Source organism: Cyprinodon variegatus, unplaced genomic scaffold, assembly GCF_000732505.1.
Source record: "Cyprinodon variegatus isolate N-32 unplaced genomic scaffold, C_variegatus-1.0 Scaffold471, whole genome shotgun sequence".
NCBI lineage: Eukaryota > Metazoa > Chordata > Actinopteri > Cyprinodontiformes > Cyprinodontidae > Cyprinodon > Cyprinodon variegatus.
The window spans coordinates 14,956-32,251 of NW_015150924.1; the positions used below are offsets into that span (position 1 = coordinate 14,956).

General features: G+C 38.3%; 2 protein-coding genes across 5 annotated transcripts in view; one reads left to right on the plus strand and one right to left on the minus strand.

The window, feature by feature from the left end:
* Nucleotides 1-274: 274 nt before the first annotated feature.
* sec62 (SEC62 homolog, preprotein translocation factor) lies at nucleotides 275-14,254 on the plus strand. The gene is made up of 8 exons (XM_015389744.1): nucleotides 275-341; nucleotides 4,332-4,440; nucleotides 7,994-8,099; nucleotides 8,372-8,561; nucleotides 9,312-9,407; nucleotides 9,485-9,545; nucleotides 9,638-9,757; nucleotides 11,237-14,254. Exons 1-8 carry the CDS (start codon nucleotides 306-308, stop codon nucleotides 11,755-11,757), a joined length of 1,239 nt encoding a protein of 412 aa, XP_015245230.1. The 5' UTR covers nucleotides 275-305; the 3' UTR covers nucleotides 11,758-14,254.
* Nucleotides 14,255-15,387: 1,133 nt separating this feature from the next.
* The window catches only part of LOC107094217 (NAD kinase-like), a 25,470-nt gene continuing 23,561 nt past the window's right edge, over nucleotides 15,388-17,296 (minus strand). For all 4 annotated transcript variants that reach the window (XM_015389719.1, XM_015389722.1, XM_015389723.1 and 1 more), the window contains 4 exons: nucleotides 16,635-16,734; nucleotides 16,367-16,524; nucleotides 15,920-16,002; nucleotides 15,388-15,830 (listed from right to left, as the gene is read on the minus strand). In XM_015389719.1, coding sequence (XP_015245205.1) covers nucleotides 15,671-15,830; nucleotides 15,920-16,002; nucleotides 16,367-16,524; nucleotides 16,635-16,734 — 501 coding nt within the window. In that variant the 3' untranslated portion in view covers nucleotides 15,388-15,670. The remainder of the gene's footprint in view (nucleotides 15,831-15,919; nucleotides 16,003-16,366; nucleotides 16,525-16,634; nucleotides 16,735-17,296) is intronic.

Here is a 17,296-nt window from a genome sequence, read left to right on the forward strand (position 1 = left end):
ATCTGTTGCTCTGATCCTCTTCCTATTTATTTGTTTCCACATCTTTCCTTCTCCACAACCCTACAGATTTTGTAATTGAGAAAAATAACATTGCCCCTAAATATACCTCGGACAGTTAATGCGACAGACTTTTAAATATTTTAATTTGAATTCACTTGAGTTTTTGAATAAAATCACTAATACTATTTTCCATTAACGTTTATGAAAGCAAATGTGTGTTGTGAATGAATGCAAAGTTTGTTTTCTGGCGGTTGATGACTCTCGCGAGATTTTGCACACACGGCGTTGCTGAGTTGGAGAGGATCATGGCGGAACGCAGGAGGCACAAGAAGCGGATCCAGGTAACATCACTTGATCCGTGATAAAATGCTGTGTCCACGAGTTGACGTACTACTCATGAAAGCCATGGTCAAATGCTATGGTTTATCTACGGATGTGCGCAGCGACGGTCGCTTTTGAGTCTTTAAATAACCGGGAGCAGGGAGGGCTCCTGGTCGCTAACGGCTGCTACCATTAGCCGAGTGCCGACAAACATCTGTTTTTACCGTTCTATTTCACGCGACTCATAACACCCCTGTGTTTTGTTTTTCTCCCCGGACATTTTAGAAACGTTTCCTCCCTTTCAGTCTTGCTCGTCTTTGCAGTCATTGCTCATTCTCATCGAGTCTGAAGTGGTCTTAAACGTTTGCTCGCTAAGCTGCGTCAGCTCTAAACCCGTGTTTACATAACTTTAGGCAATTTAATTAGTAAGCTGACACAATAAAGTTCTGTATAGATCGGTGCTGCTAAATGGTAGGCTGTCTTTAAGCACATTAAGGCAGGAATATAATGTACAGACAATGCAACACGCCACAGAGAGCTCACAGGTTTGTCCACGTCAATATACACAGTATTTTACACATGTATACTTTTGACTTGTGGCTCTAAAAGAGAAGGAAGATTGTGAAATATTGCTGGACGGTTATGGGTTAATTGTAAACCAGGTACATTTATTACAAGTATTTTTGCATTAAAAAGGTTCATCTAATAGATAGTTAGTTTAACCATACTGGATTCGGTTAGTTGGGGTCTTATTTCTATGAATACTGTCATAAAACAGAATGAATTCCTGCCAGCTTCTAAATGTTAAATTCACCTGTATTGCAGCACTCTTTATTGCCTAAGTTATGAACCAGCTGTAATCATTGTCATTTTGTCTTAACATTATCTTGTTTGGACACTGGGTTTAACTTTTTAGGGTTGTTTTTTTTTATTATTATATTATTTTGGTGCCTTTTTAGTATTCTGAAATGTAAGTGATAATATATTATTTTCAAAGTATGATCACAACCTGAACTTTACCCTTTACAGTCAAAGACTGTAATGTTTTTTTTTTATATATATATATATATATATAGATTAACATAAATTATAGTATATTACTAAAGTGTAAATTATTCAAAATTTTCTATTGTACACACATTTTTTTTATCTAAAAAAAAAACAAACAAAGAAAACTGTGCATTTGTGTTTAGCCCCCTAATTAAGTACTTAATACCAAGTTTTTCCCACCAATACAGCTGTTCTTTTGGCTATGTCTACCAGCACATCTACACAATTTCAGCAGACCATAACAAGCTCATTAATGTTTTTAAGTTCCTATGTAGATTCCTCTTTGAGTTTCGATCTGGACTCTAATTCTGACAAAAGAATATGAATTGTTGTACTGGCTGTATATTTTTGGTAGCGATCCTGATGATAGGTAGATCTTTGTCACAGTTTTAAGTCTTGCGCTGGCAACTCTTTCACCACAGCATGAGGCTGCAACCACAGTTTTTCACAACGTTGATTGTGTGGTCAGGATGATGTAGAGATAGTTTTCTTCCACACAATGTATCCTAAAGCCTGCCACACCTCTTTCTTGTCTCCCCTAACCTGATAATTGATTTCATTAGGTTTTTTTACGGTATGTCTTTTCTTGGTGGACTTTTCTTTCCACTTCACATTGATGCGCTGATTTATGTGTTTCCATCACAGAAAATCCCAGGAAGTACTTTGGAAGGCTGTAGGGCACCTGTCACATCGTGGTACTTATAATTAGGGGTGTCCTGATATAATTTTTTTAATACAATGTAGATACTACATTTTTGACCAAGCACAGGTCAAAATACATTTATTATTAATTTATTAGTGTAGTGTGGGCTGTTAGTAAAGGCTTGATCATTATAGGTAACGACAACAGGTAGAAAAACTGACCCGTGTATTATTAACCAATGGGTTATATTGGCTATAAACAGAAGCAGAGTGTTTCTCTCAGCATGCTGATATAGGATATTTTACATGCATACCAGTATAAAGCTATATAACTTATGGCTGATATTGGACCGATATCAAATATAAGTCAAGATGTCCCTAATCATTTTAACTATGAAAATTGATCATACCTTAAAGCAATAAGGTTACCCTGCAACACAATCAGGTCATTTAACTCTGCAACCTGAGACCACAATAAAGGGTATAAAGTTAAATCTATATTTCTTTACACCTCCTATCATCTTAACCTGCTTGTCATGATTTAATGACAAAAGTTTTTATTTGGAGTAAATAGCTGTCCTCAAACATTTAACTGTTACTGTATGTTTGCGTTTAAACTCATCCTAAACCATGACTATTAATGTTGCCAAACCCGAGACAGTTTTTATCCCTTTAAAGAGATATAAAACATCTAAATAGAAACTAGTTTAACTTTTGATATAGGTCTAAGGACCTGTAATGAAGATGATATCTTGGTGTTTTACTAACATTACATTTTACTACATAACATTTTACTAATATTAACAGAAATTGTTTGATTGATGTAGAAAGAGGGTTAATTTATTCACCTGTGAACTGAAACATGGAGGAGAGTTAAAGTATTATAGCAGCAGATGCTAACAGGGAGGAATCAGCGTGTTTAGGTTTTCTGTCCCCCACTAGAATGTGACCCAGTGCTTTGCTAATTCCCATGTGTTATTCCAAATGTTACACATGAGGCGCCTGTTTTTAAAAAGTGGCTAGCAGTTGTTTTCTATAAAGACATGTTGTTGTTTGGGAGGAGCTCATCTTCCTGTGATCAAACCAGGTAGATTCTAAGTCCTGTAAACTGAAGTGGGGATTTCCTGAACATGACAGGTGTAGCCAAGCTGCCTGGTTAATGCCATGTCTCCAAAACAAAGGGACATTTATACACTTTGTTGTGTTCCTCCTGCTGGGAACCAAAGCCAGCTGGACTGAATGGTTGATGCTCCTTTCCCTTTACTGCCAAGTTGCTCAGTGCTGCTAACAGCTAAACAGGAATGAATGAGGAGGCCATGTTCTGGGAGGACATGGCTGTTTGTGTGATCCTTAGATTGTTATTAATCTGATCGTCAGCACATCTGAGAAAGATGCTGAACCTCAGTTGCTGTCCAGGTAATATGTGCAGCATTTTATATAATGCAATATTTTGTACCCTTTCAGGTATTAGTTGTTTTAAAAAAAATCTATTTTCCAATAATGTATTTGGTCCTTTAATGGAGTTCTAATGTACATAGCTAGCATATTTAAGTAACTATCAAAAACCTAAAGCTGAGGGGGATTGAGCTTTAAGGAAAGTGTGGCTTAATTGTAACTGCTTTCATCTCAACAATATTATGTTATCATAAATTCATGCATCATAGTTTGAATAAGTAAGGTAAATGACAATGCTGTAGTAGGAAATCACTGTTGTAAAGCGTTTGGGTTTTTGGTAATCTCCACAGCTTCTCCCTATCTGTTAGTTCGTTCTGGTCTTCCTTCAAAACTAGAGAGACACCAGAGTTCTGATCTCCATTTTTCTGGAAAAATCTCAAAAATCTCACATGCGGTACCAATTTTTACAGATGTAAGGACAACATTAAACATATGTCAACAGAGATTTTTAAATTTCTATTTGTTTAGGTTTTCATAGCTATCTTATAAACTTTTGTCTTTATTTCTTAGAGGCCTGGCTCTAACAGTGACTGGCAGCCACAGTCAAATTCTCCCACAGTAATTAATCTGTTGTAACTGTGCGTGTGGATACTTCACCAAAGAATGAAGTAATTAACGGTCTGGTTGTTCAGTCCACCAAAGCAGGTCGACTATTTAGATTTGCACCAACATGAAGACTTCTTTATTTGCTCCAACACCAATGATTGGCTCCTGTACACCGGTTTCAACATTTCTCACTGATATTTCTCCAGTAGAATGCAATGCATCCTATATCCTTGGATAAACCCAATGAACTTGCTAGCAGTTAGTGTAGGAAGGTCAGAAACATTATGTCTAATTGTTGGTGCTGTTTATTTCTGCAGGAGGTGAGCGAGCCCACCAAGGAGGAGAAGGCGGTGGCCAAGTACCTTCGATTTAACTGCCCCACCAAGTCTACGAACATGGTGGGCCACCGAGTGGACTACTTTATTGGTCAGTGTTCAGCATCAGCAATGGGAGGAGCGGGGGGCTCTCTTTGTCCTCTAACACAGACATCCTTAGAGAACCGTTCTCTCATTCAGTCTAATTAAGCTCACGCTAGGTTGGATATTATTAGTCCATTTTTGTTGCATTATTGCATTGCACTATTGAATTACTGACCCCACAACAGTTCATTTACTAAAAACCTTTAGATTAAGCTCATTCTGTAGGGTTTGTTTTGTATCATTTGAAGGTTATATGAAGCAGGGATATTCTTTTTTTTTTTTCAACATAAAGGTTTTTTGTGTATGAAGTGTACCCATTTTCACCTCATTAGGTCACCTGCACTACAAGATGCTTCTTCTGACTTTTTGTTCTTTATTTCAATATGAATGTGAGAAACATGGATATTTTCTGGATGTCGACTGCTTGGTGGGAGCAAAAATCGATAAGATGGTAGTCATTCCTTTCAACTCATTGTCAAGCTGACAGGCCTGGTTATCTCTTTTGTAATTATCTGCGGCTACAGGCTGCTGTTGTCACTCATTAGCTCACTGTAGGTTTGTTAATTTAAACCAAGAAGAGCTAAAGAAATTATAATACAGGCACCCACTGATGAATCCATCCAGTTACAGTGTTTTAGTCATACTGTTCAGATACTAGGAGGTAATTGTGAAGAGGAGGGAAAACTGGTTAAGAGTCACAGGAAAAAATGTCCATAAAAAGTAACATTTAAATAGAGATTGATCTTTGCCGTAGCAAAGATCAACTTCCAACACAGTCCTGCACACTGGACCTCTATCCAGCAATAATTTTATTTAATTGTTCTGACTGGTTGCTCTTCCATCAAATCCTCCTTGCTGTCCTGTCCCTCCTCAGATGTCTCTTCCTTATACCTAATATTCGCATAATTCTGTCCCCCTACACCAATTCCATTGATATTACTGACATTGATCTGCTAGTATTGCTATTAATAACAACAAAAACAGGTAGATAAACATAGAATTCACCGTAATGCAGGTCAGCATGATTTAAAATGTGTATTATGCTTTATGTTTTTGCCGGTTTCACAGTTTATCATGCTTTTTATTGTTTTTCTTTTACAATTGCTGGGCCAATTGTTAATGTAAAAACATACTTTACGGTCAGGAGTGCTAGGTTTTAATAAAAGTATAAATTACGCAATATATGAATGAGTTGGTATAAAATTGCAAAAAAAGTTGCAAAATGCAAAGATGTTTGATGCACTGCAAACTGTAACATATTAAAAAATTGAACATTTGATAAGTGTTAAAGGAAAAAAATCACTTTGAATAAATAGCTATGAAAAAATCTTTTCTTTAAGGTCTATAAATAGACCTAAAAGATTGTGTTTTATGAAGGACAGCTGCTGCTGAAGTAGGTTTTTCTTATTCAGCCTGACCACAGATCTGTTGTTGCTGGGTGACTGTACATTGCTCCATTTCCTGTTTACCTCGGCATTGTTGCTATATTGTTTGGGTAGCAGTTACCCAACATACTTTAAATCCATTTTATTGAAATTCGTTTCTCTCAACTAAATTTAATAGTTTTCTCTGCCACATGAATGGGCATTTACCATATCGTCACATTAGTCATGATGATGATTTTGATTTGATGTCTATATAATACATTATAATTATGTTTTAAATCTAACAGAAAATTGGTGAATTGTCAACAGTTTTTTTCCCGATTAGGGGTTGATAAATATGAATAAATGCAGTTATCCTGGAATCTTAAGAGATATAAATAATACCTCTTTATGGAACTGGTTTCCTGAAGAAGCCCAATCTAAATTTGTATATTTTCTAAGAGCTCTTCTTATGATTGTGGGGCTAATATTGTTGTTTACATGCAGTCAGAGCCACAAACGTACCTAAGAAACACAGCTAAGAAGAATAATAATATTTTCTATTATTATTCTTTCATCATGATCAACATAGGACAACAAATATCATAGTATTTTAAGTCCAAATGACCCAGCCCTACTGTGCTGTTCCCGTTAGAGCCTTCAGCTGTTTATGCAGCTATGCTGGAGTACAGTGGTATACTGACCAGTGCCAATTCACAGTGCTAGAATACAGATGTAACAAAACAACAACACTAAAGACACAAACAGTGAGTATGTTACTCCACTTTTAATTTTTTTTTCTTGAGGTGTGAAAAGTTGTTAAAATGATGTAGTTATGGAGTAAAACCGCTGATAATCTGCCATCCAAAAACACTAGTTCATATATGCCATGTCTGGGCGGTGCTGGCCATGTAGGCTCTGTCTAATAACCTACGGCAGCCATGATGCTCAGTCCTCTGGCCTCATGCAGACCTCTGCTCTATCATAAGTCTAATTTTGCACCTTGGCTGCATCCTGTTCAAATTAACCCTGCTCCAATCTCTCCCTTTTTTTGTCCTTGCTTTTTGGAAGCTTTTATTAATTTTACTCCTACCTGTTTCTGTGTTTTTCTTATCGGGAGGAGCCATTTATTTATCCCTTCAATATGCAAACAGTCAGATTGACCTGGTTCGGTGGTGTACTGAGCCACTGACAGCTGTTGGGACAGCTTCACGTCAGCGAGGCAATGAGTCTGCCTTTTATGGGTTAGGGGAAAAACACTCTGACCATCAGCAAGTTTTGTTTGAAACAGACCAACTGTTTATTTTCCATGGTTTCCAGTCTTTTAAAGATTATATAAGCAGCTGGTCTCTGTCCTGCTTTTGTTAAGTTTGGCATTTCATAGATGAACTTAAATAGCTCATGATGTTAGCTAATAGAGAGAGACCACGACATTACAGGTGAACATGTACAGTTACTACATGCCATGATCTACAGGTGGAGGCAGGGTGTGGCGCATCCTTTGGGTAATAGTAGGATAAATGCTGGGATGATAATGCAACCAAAAAATCAGCCAACATGTTAGCAGCTACGAAAGATTATAAACTGTGAAGAAGTTTCATCCCCAAACCTGACAACAGCCCTCAAAGGTCTGAAATACAAACTGATGGTTTAGATCAATGCTGTTCCTGTGTTATAATGACCCAGGTAAAGTTCAGAGCTAAATCCAATCAAGATGTCATCTCCTCAATCTGACCAATCTTAAGCAGTATTTTAATTTTATAGGCTTCTTTGTACTCATAAGCTCAGAACACTTTCTCTCCTCTCCCCTGCTGTCTGAACACTATGTCCAAAGGACAGTAGTACTACAGTGGTAACTACAGTCTAGCAACTGCAGGCACCGACTGACAGGAGCTGAAAATAAAAGTCATCTATTATTTTTCTTTTTTTATCTTTGTATTCCATGTACAAGTTTAGTATCTTCCAAATTACACACTGCTTACTATTGGTCCATCCCACCCCCAAAGGAAAACTTAAAAGTTTTTAGTTGAAATAAGACTTAAAGGCAAATATTTCAGGCTTTTTATAAAACTGCTTTGTTCTCCAAGTGGGCTTATTAAATAGCTAAGTGTCTGGAGTTTTTTTCTCTAAACTTAAATGTATGTATCTCATCGAATAAAACTAAGGAATGATGTCTTCCTGTTTTTCTGCATTTAGCATCCAAGGCTGTTGAGTGTCTGCTGGACTCCAAATGGGCCAAAGCTAAAAAGGGAGAAGAGGCGCTGTTCACCACCAGAGAGTCGGTGGTGGATTATTGCAACAGGTCGACCCACACCTAACATTTTTAATACAGCACATTTGCTCTTAAAATAGATCATTGTACTCAGATTACCTCTAGCTTTTAGACACATCACTCGTTTTGATATTTCTTTGTTCCAATGCCACCAGTTTAGAAAAATGTTGGTTATTGGGTACAAATTTAATGCGTTTTCACCCCTAATCTGTTTTCACGTTTGAACATTGGAGGAAGTTCAACAGTAAAGATCCATGAAGGTCACCTACAGCTGCTAATCAGGTCTTTTTCTTCTTCTTCAGACTCTTAAAGAAGCAGTTCTTCCATCGAGCTCTTAAGGTGATGAAGAAAAAACCAGAGAAAGACGCCAAGAAAGAGAAGGAGAAAGAAAAAACCAAGAGTGACAGCAGTAAAGAAGAGGAGAAAAAAGGGAAGAAGGAGAAAGAGAAGAAGAAGGAGTCTGAGAGCGTTGAAACCAAGAAAGAGAAAAGTGTGAGTGAATCAGCCTTCGACTCTAAAACACTACAAAAATATATGGGATAGATAATTAAACGTAGGTGTTCTCTGATGGTACATCTTCATGATATAGACTCCCATTTATATTTTTTGCTGAAAAGAATATATTTGCTTTAAGTTGCCTTTTTTTCTGAGCTGATTGACCTTTAAACCCTCAGTTAGCTAATATTTAATCTGATGGGCGGTTTTAAAATGCATATTCTTTTACATCTGGTATTGTAGTAATTAAATACATTTCTTACCTGTTCAGGATTTAAAAGTCTCAAGTATTACCAAATTATCCAACCTCACATTCCTGGTTGTCCCAAATGTGTAATTTTGGTTCTTCACTGCTTCCTCGTTTCTGATTTTTTTTTTTTTTTTTGTTATGGTTTGGATATTATTGCCCTGCAAAAGAACTTCATATCTGTAAAATCATAATTCTATCACATTTTCCCTCCATTAAAGTACCACTGTAAAGAAAACATGATGCCTAAACTAGTCCAATCATTTTCTATCATTTTGAATCATTTTGCCATCTTCTGTCAACAACAGAGGATATTTAGGAAATGTTTGGGGGTTTCTTTTCCAGAAGAAACAAATAAAGTAAACTGTCTCAGTTTCAGTTTAGTTTATCTCCATTTCAAAATAAAGTTCCCTATTACATCTATAAAGTAAAACTCTTCAACATCAGAGTATCTCTTTTGAATAAATTATATAAATACGTAGCTTATCTGTGAAATACAGGATGACAGCCCTGGAACCCCTAAGAAGAAGAAAGAGGTGAAGAAAAAGTTTAAACTGGAGCCTCATGAAGACCAGCTGTTTCTGGATGGAAACGAGGTGGGAAACGACGCCTCTCAAAGTTTGAATCGGTTATTTAGCAAGTAGAGAGAATAACTGTCATCTCTTTGCTGCAGGTGTATGTGTGGATTTACGACCCGGTCCACTTCAAAACATTTGCAATGGGCTTGATCCTGGGTGAGTTGGGGACTAGAACAGCGAGGTTTCAGCTGAGCACAAAAAGCACTCAGATTCATCATCTAATCTGAATCTTCTCCCGTTTTTCTCAGTCATTGCAGTGATTGCGGCCACCCTGTTCCCTCTGTGGCCAGCAGAGATGCGTGTTGGCGTTTATTATCTGAGTGTTGCAGCGGGCTGCTTTGTGGCCAGCATCCTGCTTCTAGCAGTGGGTGAGTAGATCAGTTGAAGTTTTGATGCTTTTCTGAACTGGAAAGAGCCTGTAGGCGTCCACATACTCGCACAGTCTGTGTACACTTTACAATCTTTGTATTCAAGTGGACATATTCCTATATTTCTCATGAAAAATGCCATGGCATCATGGGATGAGTTTGCCTTACAAAAACAAAAGAACCCGTCTGATTGGGTTTTTTTCCTGAGACTGAGGGAGTGACAGTGGGTCCTAGTGACTGGCTTTTGCTGCAGCAATCACCTGAGGATCCTTGTAAGCTTGACATCACATTTAAAAGAGTTGGATATGAATACCCCTGAGCAGTGTCCCAGTAGGTCCCCGTCTGCAAGTATGTGGGGGCCTTTAGAATGCATTACATTCCTGTACTAATAGGAACTAGATATTCATGTTTAACATGAAGCAAATAATCACAAAGTTTTTTTACCTGTGTTTTGCAGAATAATGAATATAGATAAGGTTATAGATAATTTATTAAATGTACTTTTATTTTATGCGAGGGACCGATAACAGTCCTGCATAATTCTTAAGTAGAAGGGAGGATTGTATTTGTTGTTTTTTTGTAAAGAAAGCCATGCATATGTCAGAGTCAGCGCAGTCCAATTACTAGAGAGCTTTGGAAAACATTGTTTAGAGTCTTTGCACAGATTTCAGTGCAAAGACTGACTCAATATCCTTCATTTTGGGTGACTGGTAGTCGGTTGATTGCACCATCTCTTGTGCATTTAAAACCTGTTTTTGTTGGCTTTTGTTCAGTGTTCTTCAGCAAAATTAGACTGGTTCATTGGGAGCTGTATTGGGAACTTACCCCTGACGGTCAGTTTTAAAAGAGCCAGAATCTGAATAGGCAGGTCAGGCTTTTAAAGATCAATACACCCCTCATTCTAACCATGGTTGGGTCCTGTCTCTCTATTATAGCTTTGGGTGCAGAGTATACTATTATGCTGGAAGGCAGATCTCTGTCCTACCCTAAGGTCTGTGGTGGCCAATAACAGGTTTTCTTCTAGGTTTTCACCAAACATCATTTTTAATAGCAAGGCCTCTTTTCTTTGTGTCCCCTGCATAACTAGCAGCATATCGCAAACAGGACCTCTCATGGTGTTTTTTTTTTCCGTCTTGCCCTTCCTGTCAGTATGTTTGTTAGGTTGGTGTTGTTCCACAGTCTTTATATTTTTATAAAGAGATGACAGATTGGTTGGTTTTCTGTAAGACTTTCAAAAATATATTTATTCCTTTATAATCAAACCCTACTTTCGTCTCATTATCCTCGACCTGTCTGGTGAGATCTCTGTGTGTTTTCTACTCTGTTCTACTGTAAGAAATGTCTGAGGATTTAGGTGACTATCTGTGTTTTAAGATCTTTATTTGTAGAATGTATCGATAGTATTTAGCATGTTACTTCCATAGAATGAATACATTCATTTAGTCTTGCTGTCTTAAATGTTGTTTCTTCCATCGTCAGCTCGCTGCATCCTCTTCCTGATTATATGGCTGGTGACTGGTGGACGTCATCACTTCTGGTTCCTGCCCAACCTTACAGCAGATGTGGGCTTCATCGACTCCTTCAGGCCGCTCTACACTCACGAATACAAAGGGCCACGAACCAGTGACAAGAAGGGGTCAGATAAGACTGACGACAAGGACAGCGGCGCCTCCCTCAAGGCTCAGAAGTCGGACAGTGACGAGAAGTCGGACAGCGAGAAGAAGGATGCTGACGATGAGGAAGAGGACGAAGATGAGAGCAAGGAGGCAAAGCGAGAAGAAACAGACGACCGCCACTCGGATACAGACAGTGACCGCCGGGAGGACGAAGGCTCGCAGCACAGCAACGGAAACGACTTTGAAATGATCACCAGAGAGGAGCTGGAGCAGCACACAGAAGAGGAGGAAGAGGATGAAGAAGGAGAGGAGGAAGACGAGGAGACAAACGAGAGGAAAGAAAGTAGCGAGAGTGAGTCGAAACCCCAGACTGCTGAGAAATAAACTTCCTGTTCCATCACTATAGTTTTGTCCTCTGCCTTCCTTTCCCTCCCTGCTGTGATCCAGGACCTGCTAGTCCCGCCTCTCTGAGTGCAAAGAGGCTTCATCTCATGTTGGTGAGCTCTTCTACTAAACAGAACCGGGACAGACAGACAGACCCCTCAAAGGTTTACGGCTATGATGATGGGGAAAATGTATAAAAAAAATAAGCCTTATGATGGAAATGATTCCTCTCCAATGAAATGTTATTTATGTTCAAATGAAACTGCTGCTGGACGTGTTTGCCTGAGGAACCCATCAGACCAAAGCATCACCTCTGAGGGTTTTCTGTTACGGTTCCTTGTCTTACAAGGTCGGGGTTTACATCGGCATCACTTGGATTATATGGAGTCAAATCAAGGTGGCGTCATATTGGATTGTTCAGGAAGCACAGCACTGGTGTCGTCCTCAGAGTTTCATATAAACCAGTGAGTCTGATGCATTCCTCAGGCAGCAGTGATCAGTGTGCCAGCTGTTCAATCCTCAACACGGATGGACCAAATCCTGGGCTTTATTTAAAGAAAAAGACCACATTGTGACAAAATTAAGACTAGTATGGGTCGCTTAGGTACTAGCTTCAGGTTAATCTCAATCGATTAGTTCTTTTATTGTATGAATTCAGTTCATAAAGAAAACAGATTGAATCAGCACACAGTCATTCAGAGTGTTTACTTCTGTTTATTTTGATGATTATGGCTTTTAGCTGATAAATGTTAAGCTGCACAACAACGGTCCTAATCTATTCCTTCATTAGCAGCAGTACAATGCTTCTATCCCTGTTGCTTTTGCACTTTTTGCTTTCATTTAACTTCCCATTAATGTCTGGCTTTTAAATTACCCATTGCAACCATTTTACCGAATGTTTTTCTTCCACTAAACTTCCAGGACTTGTGCTTGAAAACAGATCTCAGTGCACCCAGCTTATTTAGTGAAGACTGTCTGACTAGAAAGGCCTTAACATAGACATGACAATTCTGTTTAGAATAAATAAACAATTGGGTTTTCTGTAAGCAATTTTTGGCTGTAAACCATAATCTTAAAAATGAACAGAAACAAAAACGCTTTGAAATATTTTACCATATAATGAATCTTGGTTTAACTTTTTGAACTGAATTGGGTTATGGTTCGATTCTGATCAATTGAGACGTTTACTTTGGGATTGTTTTTGGCTTATAATAGTTGTCCACTCAGTATGAACTTTGTTTTCATTCAGTTTGCCCTCAAGAACACATTTAAGCTCCTGGAGACAGCTGGCATACTAATTAGTTTTTTTTTTTATATTGCAGAAGTTGCTGAAGAAGTGTGTCTGTGTAAAACCATAAGTTGACTAAAGCACTGGGAACATGAGCAGATATAAAGAGAACTCTAGTGCCAAACACACCAGATGATACAATTTCAGCATGATCAACATGAAGAGCTGAGCTTGATTTAATCAAGCCGTTCATTTTGGAAAGGCATTGTCCCAATTCTTCACATTCTTAAAGCGTACAGATGAAACACAGCACAAAGATGACGGTATGCAAGTAAAGAAAGAGGATTTTGGTTTAAATGTGTTCACATTAGACTGTAATCCAAAGGAGTCGTATCTAGTCTTGCACAAGCAATCAGTGGGCTTATTTTTTTGAGTCCAAATCCGCTCACTGATCAGCTGAGGTCCAAGCTGTTTCACTTTATCTTCGGGCTAGAACGGATTAGATGCTCTTTATAGGCATAGCAAGGATTATATTTAAGTATGAAACAGAAATGTATCATTTATATATGGATTCTATTAATGTACCAGATATATGCATATAGTACTCAAAGTCTAAAACTATGGAACAAGACTTCTGCTCATTTGTGTCTAATTATTGTTCTCATCCGAGTCATCTAGTCTAACTTTTACAGGTAGAATCTGGGAACCGTTGGATTACAGCATTTTTAGATTTGCCACAATGTCAAGTGTGTGATTGTGCTCGGTTGTATGTTGCCAGGTCTGCTTTTCTCCCTCCAATGATCTGTTGTTTACCTGGAGTTAAGAAAGCAGTTACATCTGCGCTGCTTTCTGTATGTTCCTCATGTTACCTGAACTTGTCTAATCTGTGTTACAGTTTTATGTTATTTTTTATCCTGCCATAGTCCTAATAAGGTGTGTATCTCTTTCTCATTTGCATGTTTGTTTTGTTTAACATTCTGTTTTTAACCCCTTTTTTTCCATTGGGCAGAAGCACACCTGTTTGCAGTCAGCCTCTGGTTTTCCATTTCACATGAAATCTACAAGCTTTTCGGTCTGTTGTGTATTGTAGTGTTATTCTAAGCTGCTGCTGCTTCTCATCACTTCTCTGGGGAAAATAAATATAAAAATGTAAAAACTTCCACATTTTATCTCTGGTCTTTCTCATCACCTTAATATTATTTCATGACTGTCTCCTGAGAGGCATTTTCTGAAACTGGATATCTGGATTATATCTGTTATTGCAATAAAAATCTAGAAATTATTTGAGTCTCTGTAAAGTTTTTACCTGTGTTTAAAAAGAAAAACATGTTATTCAATGATGCAGTGCGTACTAAAACTGAAAATCATGACAAAAACTTGCTTAAAAAAACAAAACACCAAATTCCAGCTTAGGACGTAATTAAAGTTCAGAACATTATAGAAAAGTACTCAATTTTAGAAATTTGAGTAACACTGCTTACAGCTAATTAGACCCAAAATTCAGTATAGAACGCCAACATTTGGGTCCTCAATGCACCTCCTTACTGAAGTCCAGCCCATGACAGACACTTCTGTTTGCTATTGCATGTAATCATCCATATTAACTCACAATTTTCTTCCACTCAACTTCAATCAATGCTTTATGATCCAGCGCTCTGCTATGCTGGTGGCTATGCTTGCTATTGCAGACCAACAATGACTCCCCGTTACTAAGGGGTGGTCATGTTCTTTCAGTTCTATTTGCATGTTTTTTAAGCCATAAGGCTTTGTTGGACCACTCTATAAAGCTTGGAACTCAATGCTAATCCAGACATTTTGAATTGAAAAAGCTTCCTGGATGGGAAGCAAAACATCTTCAAACTTGGAAAACAGATTCAAGTGGTTTGTTTTTTTACTTTTTTAGCACTCTATTAGCCTCCTTAGCTATGACCTTTTGAGCTCTTACCTCAGGACAGCTGTATCACATTCTCTACCATTTTTAGTATTTAATGTGTAAATCTTTATTAGAAAGACGTGTTACTGCATTATAAGAACATATTGAAGTTCTTGGTTTGACAAAAATTTCAACATAAAAAAAAACAAAGAGAAATGTCTAGATTTTTATTTTCTCATTTCTGCCAAATCACTTGTTAGGTTTTGTTTTAAACATGATACACACACATGGTTGCATACAGTCTGACTGCAGCTTTAGTTTCAAACAACAAAATAAAGGCTCTAGATTCTGCAGGAAACAACAGCAGGGATACTTTAGTTCAACGTTAGCATTATCAATTTATTTCTTGAACTAGGTGAACATAAATATAACACTGAATACACTGGAACTAGAGATCTGTATGTACAAATTTACATAAAATTGCTGAGATGGAGGTCCAGTCTGCCCATTTCTTTTAAAGATCGTTCTACTTCTGCTTTTATTTATCCTGAGCCATTTCTATAGCATGCTGCTTTTTAAGTATGGGTAGTGTAAAGTACTCTTTGAAGCTTATACAGCGTTATGTGATCAACTAATTCTTTCATGTCTTAAAGCACTACACACAAAGATGCAGTGTGGATGATATTATGTCTCAGGGCTACAATGCTTGTGATATCCTGTATAATCATGCGTTTGACAGGAGCTGTTTAACACTGATCTGCTTCAGTCTAAGCTGGTCTCCAAGAAAACCTGATCCCTTCAGCGGCTCTCCTTTAGTTCTCCGTGTCCGATGAGTCAGAGACGTCTGTGAGTCGGGCCTGCCTTTTGCGGACGTTCCAGTGTAAACACTGCGCCAGACTTTCAAACCAGTCATACACCAGGTCATGGCAGCAGATGGACGGTACAGGGTAGCAAGACGTGGTAATCTTGATGCTGTGATAAGGAAACAGAAAAAAAAAAAAAAAACTGAATAAGGAGAACTATCAAGGAAGCTGAAACAGATGAGGGTTACTGCAGTTTACCAGTCGCCATGCTGGATCTCCTGTCTCCTCCTACCGTCAAATGACACCCAGACATTGTTCCTGGCATCAGGAGATAAAGTGATCTGAAACAAACAAACAGTCTGTATTGAATCCCTGCTAACTTCTATGTAGGGTAGAGCTACGTTTCTTTAAGTTTCTTAAATCAACTTTCCAAATTTCCAAATCATTTTCTCTCCATTTTACAAGTACAAATATCAAAGTATTACAATTAATTTATATGAAAGGTATAATGCTGAGGAAGTCTAAACAGACGGATGGACAGAGGGAGGCACAGAAGGTAAAACTGAAACTTAAAAGGAATAAGAGAATCTAAAAACACTAATATTTTTCCACAATCATCTTCCTTTTTCAACGCTTGCCCACGCCCATTTGCCCTGCAACAAATCTGCATCTCTTGACCTCTTCACTCAGTTCAAACATGTTTACCATGAGTTCCACGCCAGCAGGGACCACAATGGGCCTAAAGGACAGGGAGTGGGGACAGATGGGTGTGACCATGATGGCAGGGACATTAGGGTGGATCATTGAGGCTCCTGCTGCAGCTGCATACGCTGTGCTCCCAGTGGGCGTGGACACAATCACTCCTAGAGGACACATAAGGACACTTGCTCACTCAGTGGTCCCCTTGAAATAAAACAGAAAGTGTTTGCTGTGGAGGCAAAATTCAGATGTTTAGAGTTCTTTTAACTCTCACCATCTCCCTGCACTGAAGTAATGAGGCGTCCATCAAGGTACAGGTCTACGTTAGACAGATAGGAGGACGGGCCTCGATCCACCACCACTTCATTTAACACCTGCACACATGAACACAAACATAAACAACTTAGATTTTAGGAACACCAGCAGCACTGCAACAGATTTTAATTTGGAGATTCAACAGTTAAGCTGATTTTTGGAAAACCTTTAAATTTTAGGGGACCGATGTGTAATGGTACACTATATAGTGGAAGACTATACTTTAGTGACACCTACAGGCCAGAAGCCAAAATGTTCTCCTTTGTTTATCAAGGTGCTGGTCATATTGTGGAATACCATGAAAAAGTGTATTCAGTAATTTTATGGAAAAGGAAAACATTTATAAGAATAACTGCAGAAATATGGTGTGGCATGGAATCAGGTGAGTCTGCAGGCCAAAGGAACAGGGAGACTATGGCCCCCGGACTGTGTGCAGCCATCCTCTTTAGAAAGGACAATTTGTGTTTTGCCCTCTTTATGCACGGTGTCAGTGGTTCTCTTTTGCACAGCTGTTAAAGTCAGCAGTCTGCCAATCACTGTTCAGCCCACAGAACTACAATGAGAGACCATTTAACATGTGCAGGTGTTTTAATGAGCTGTTTAGAGAGTGGCATCCAAGTG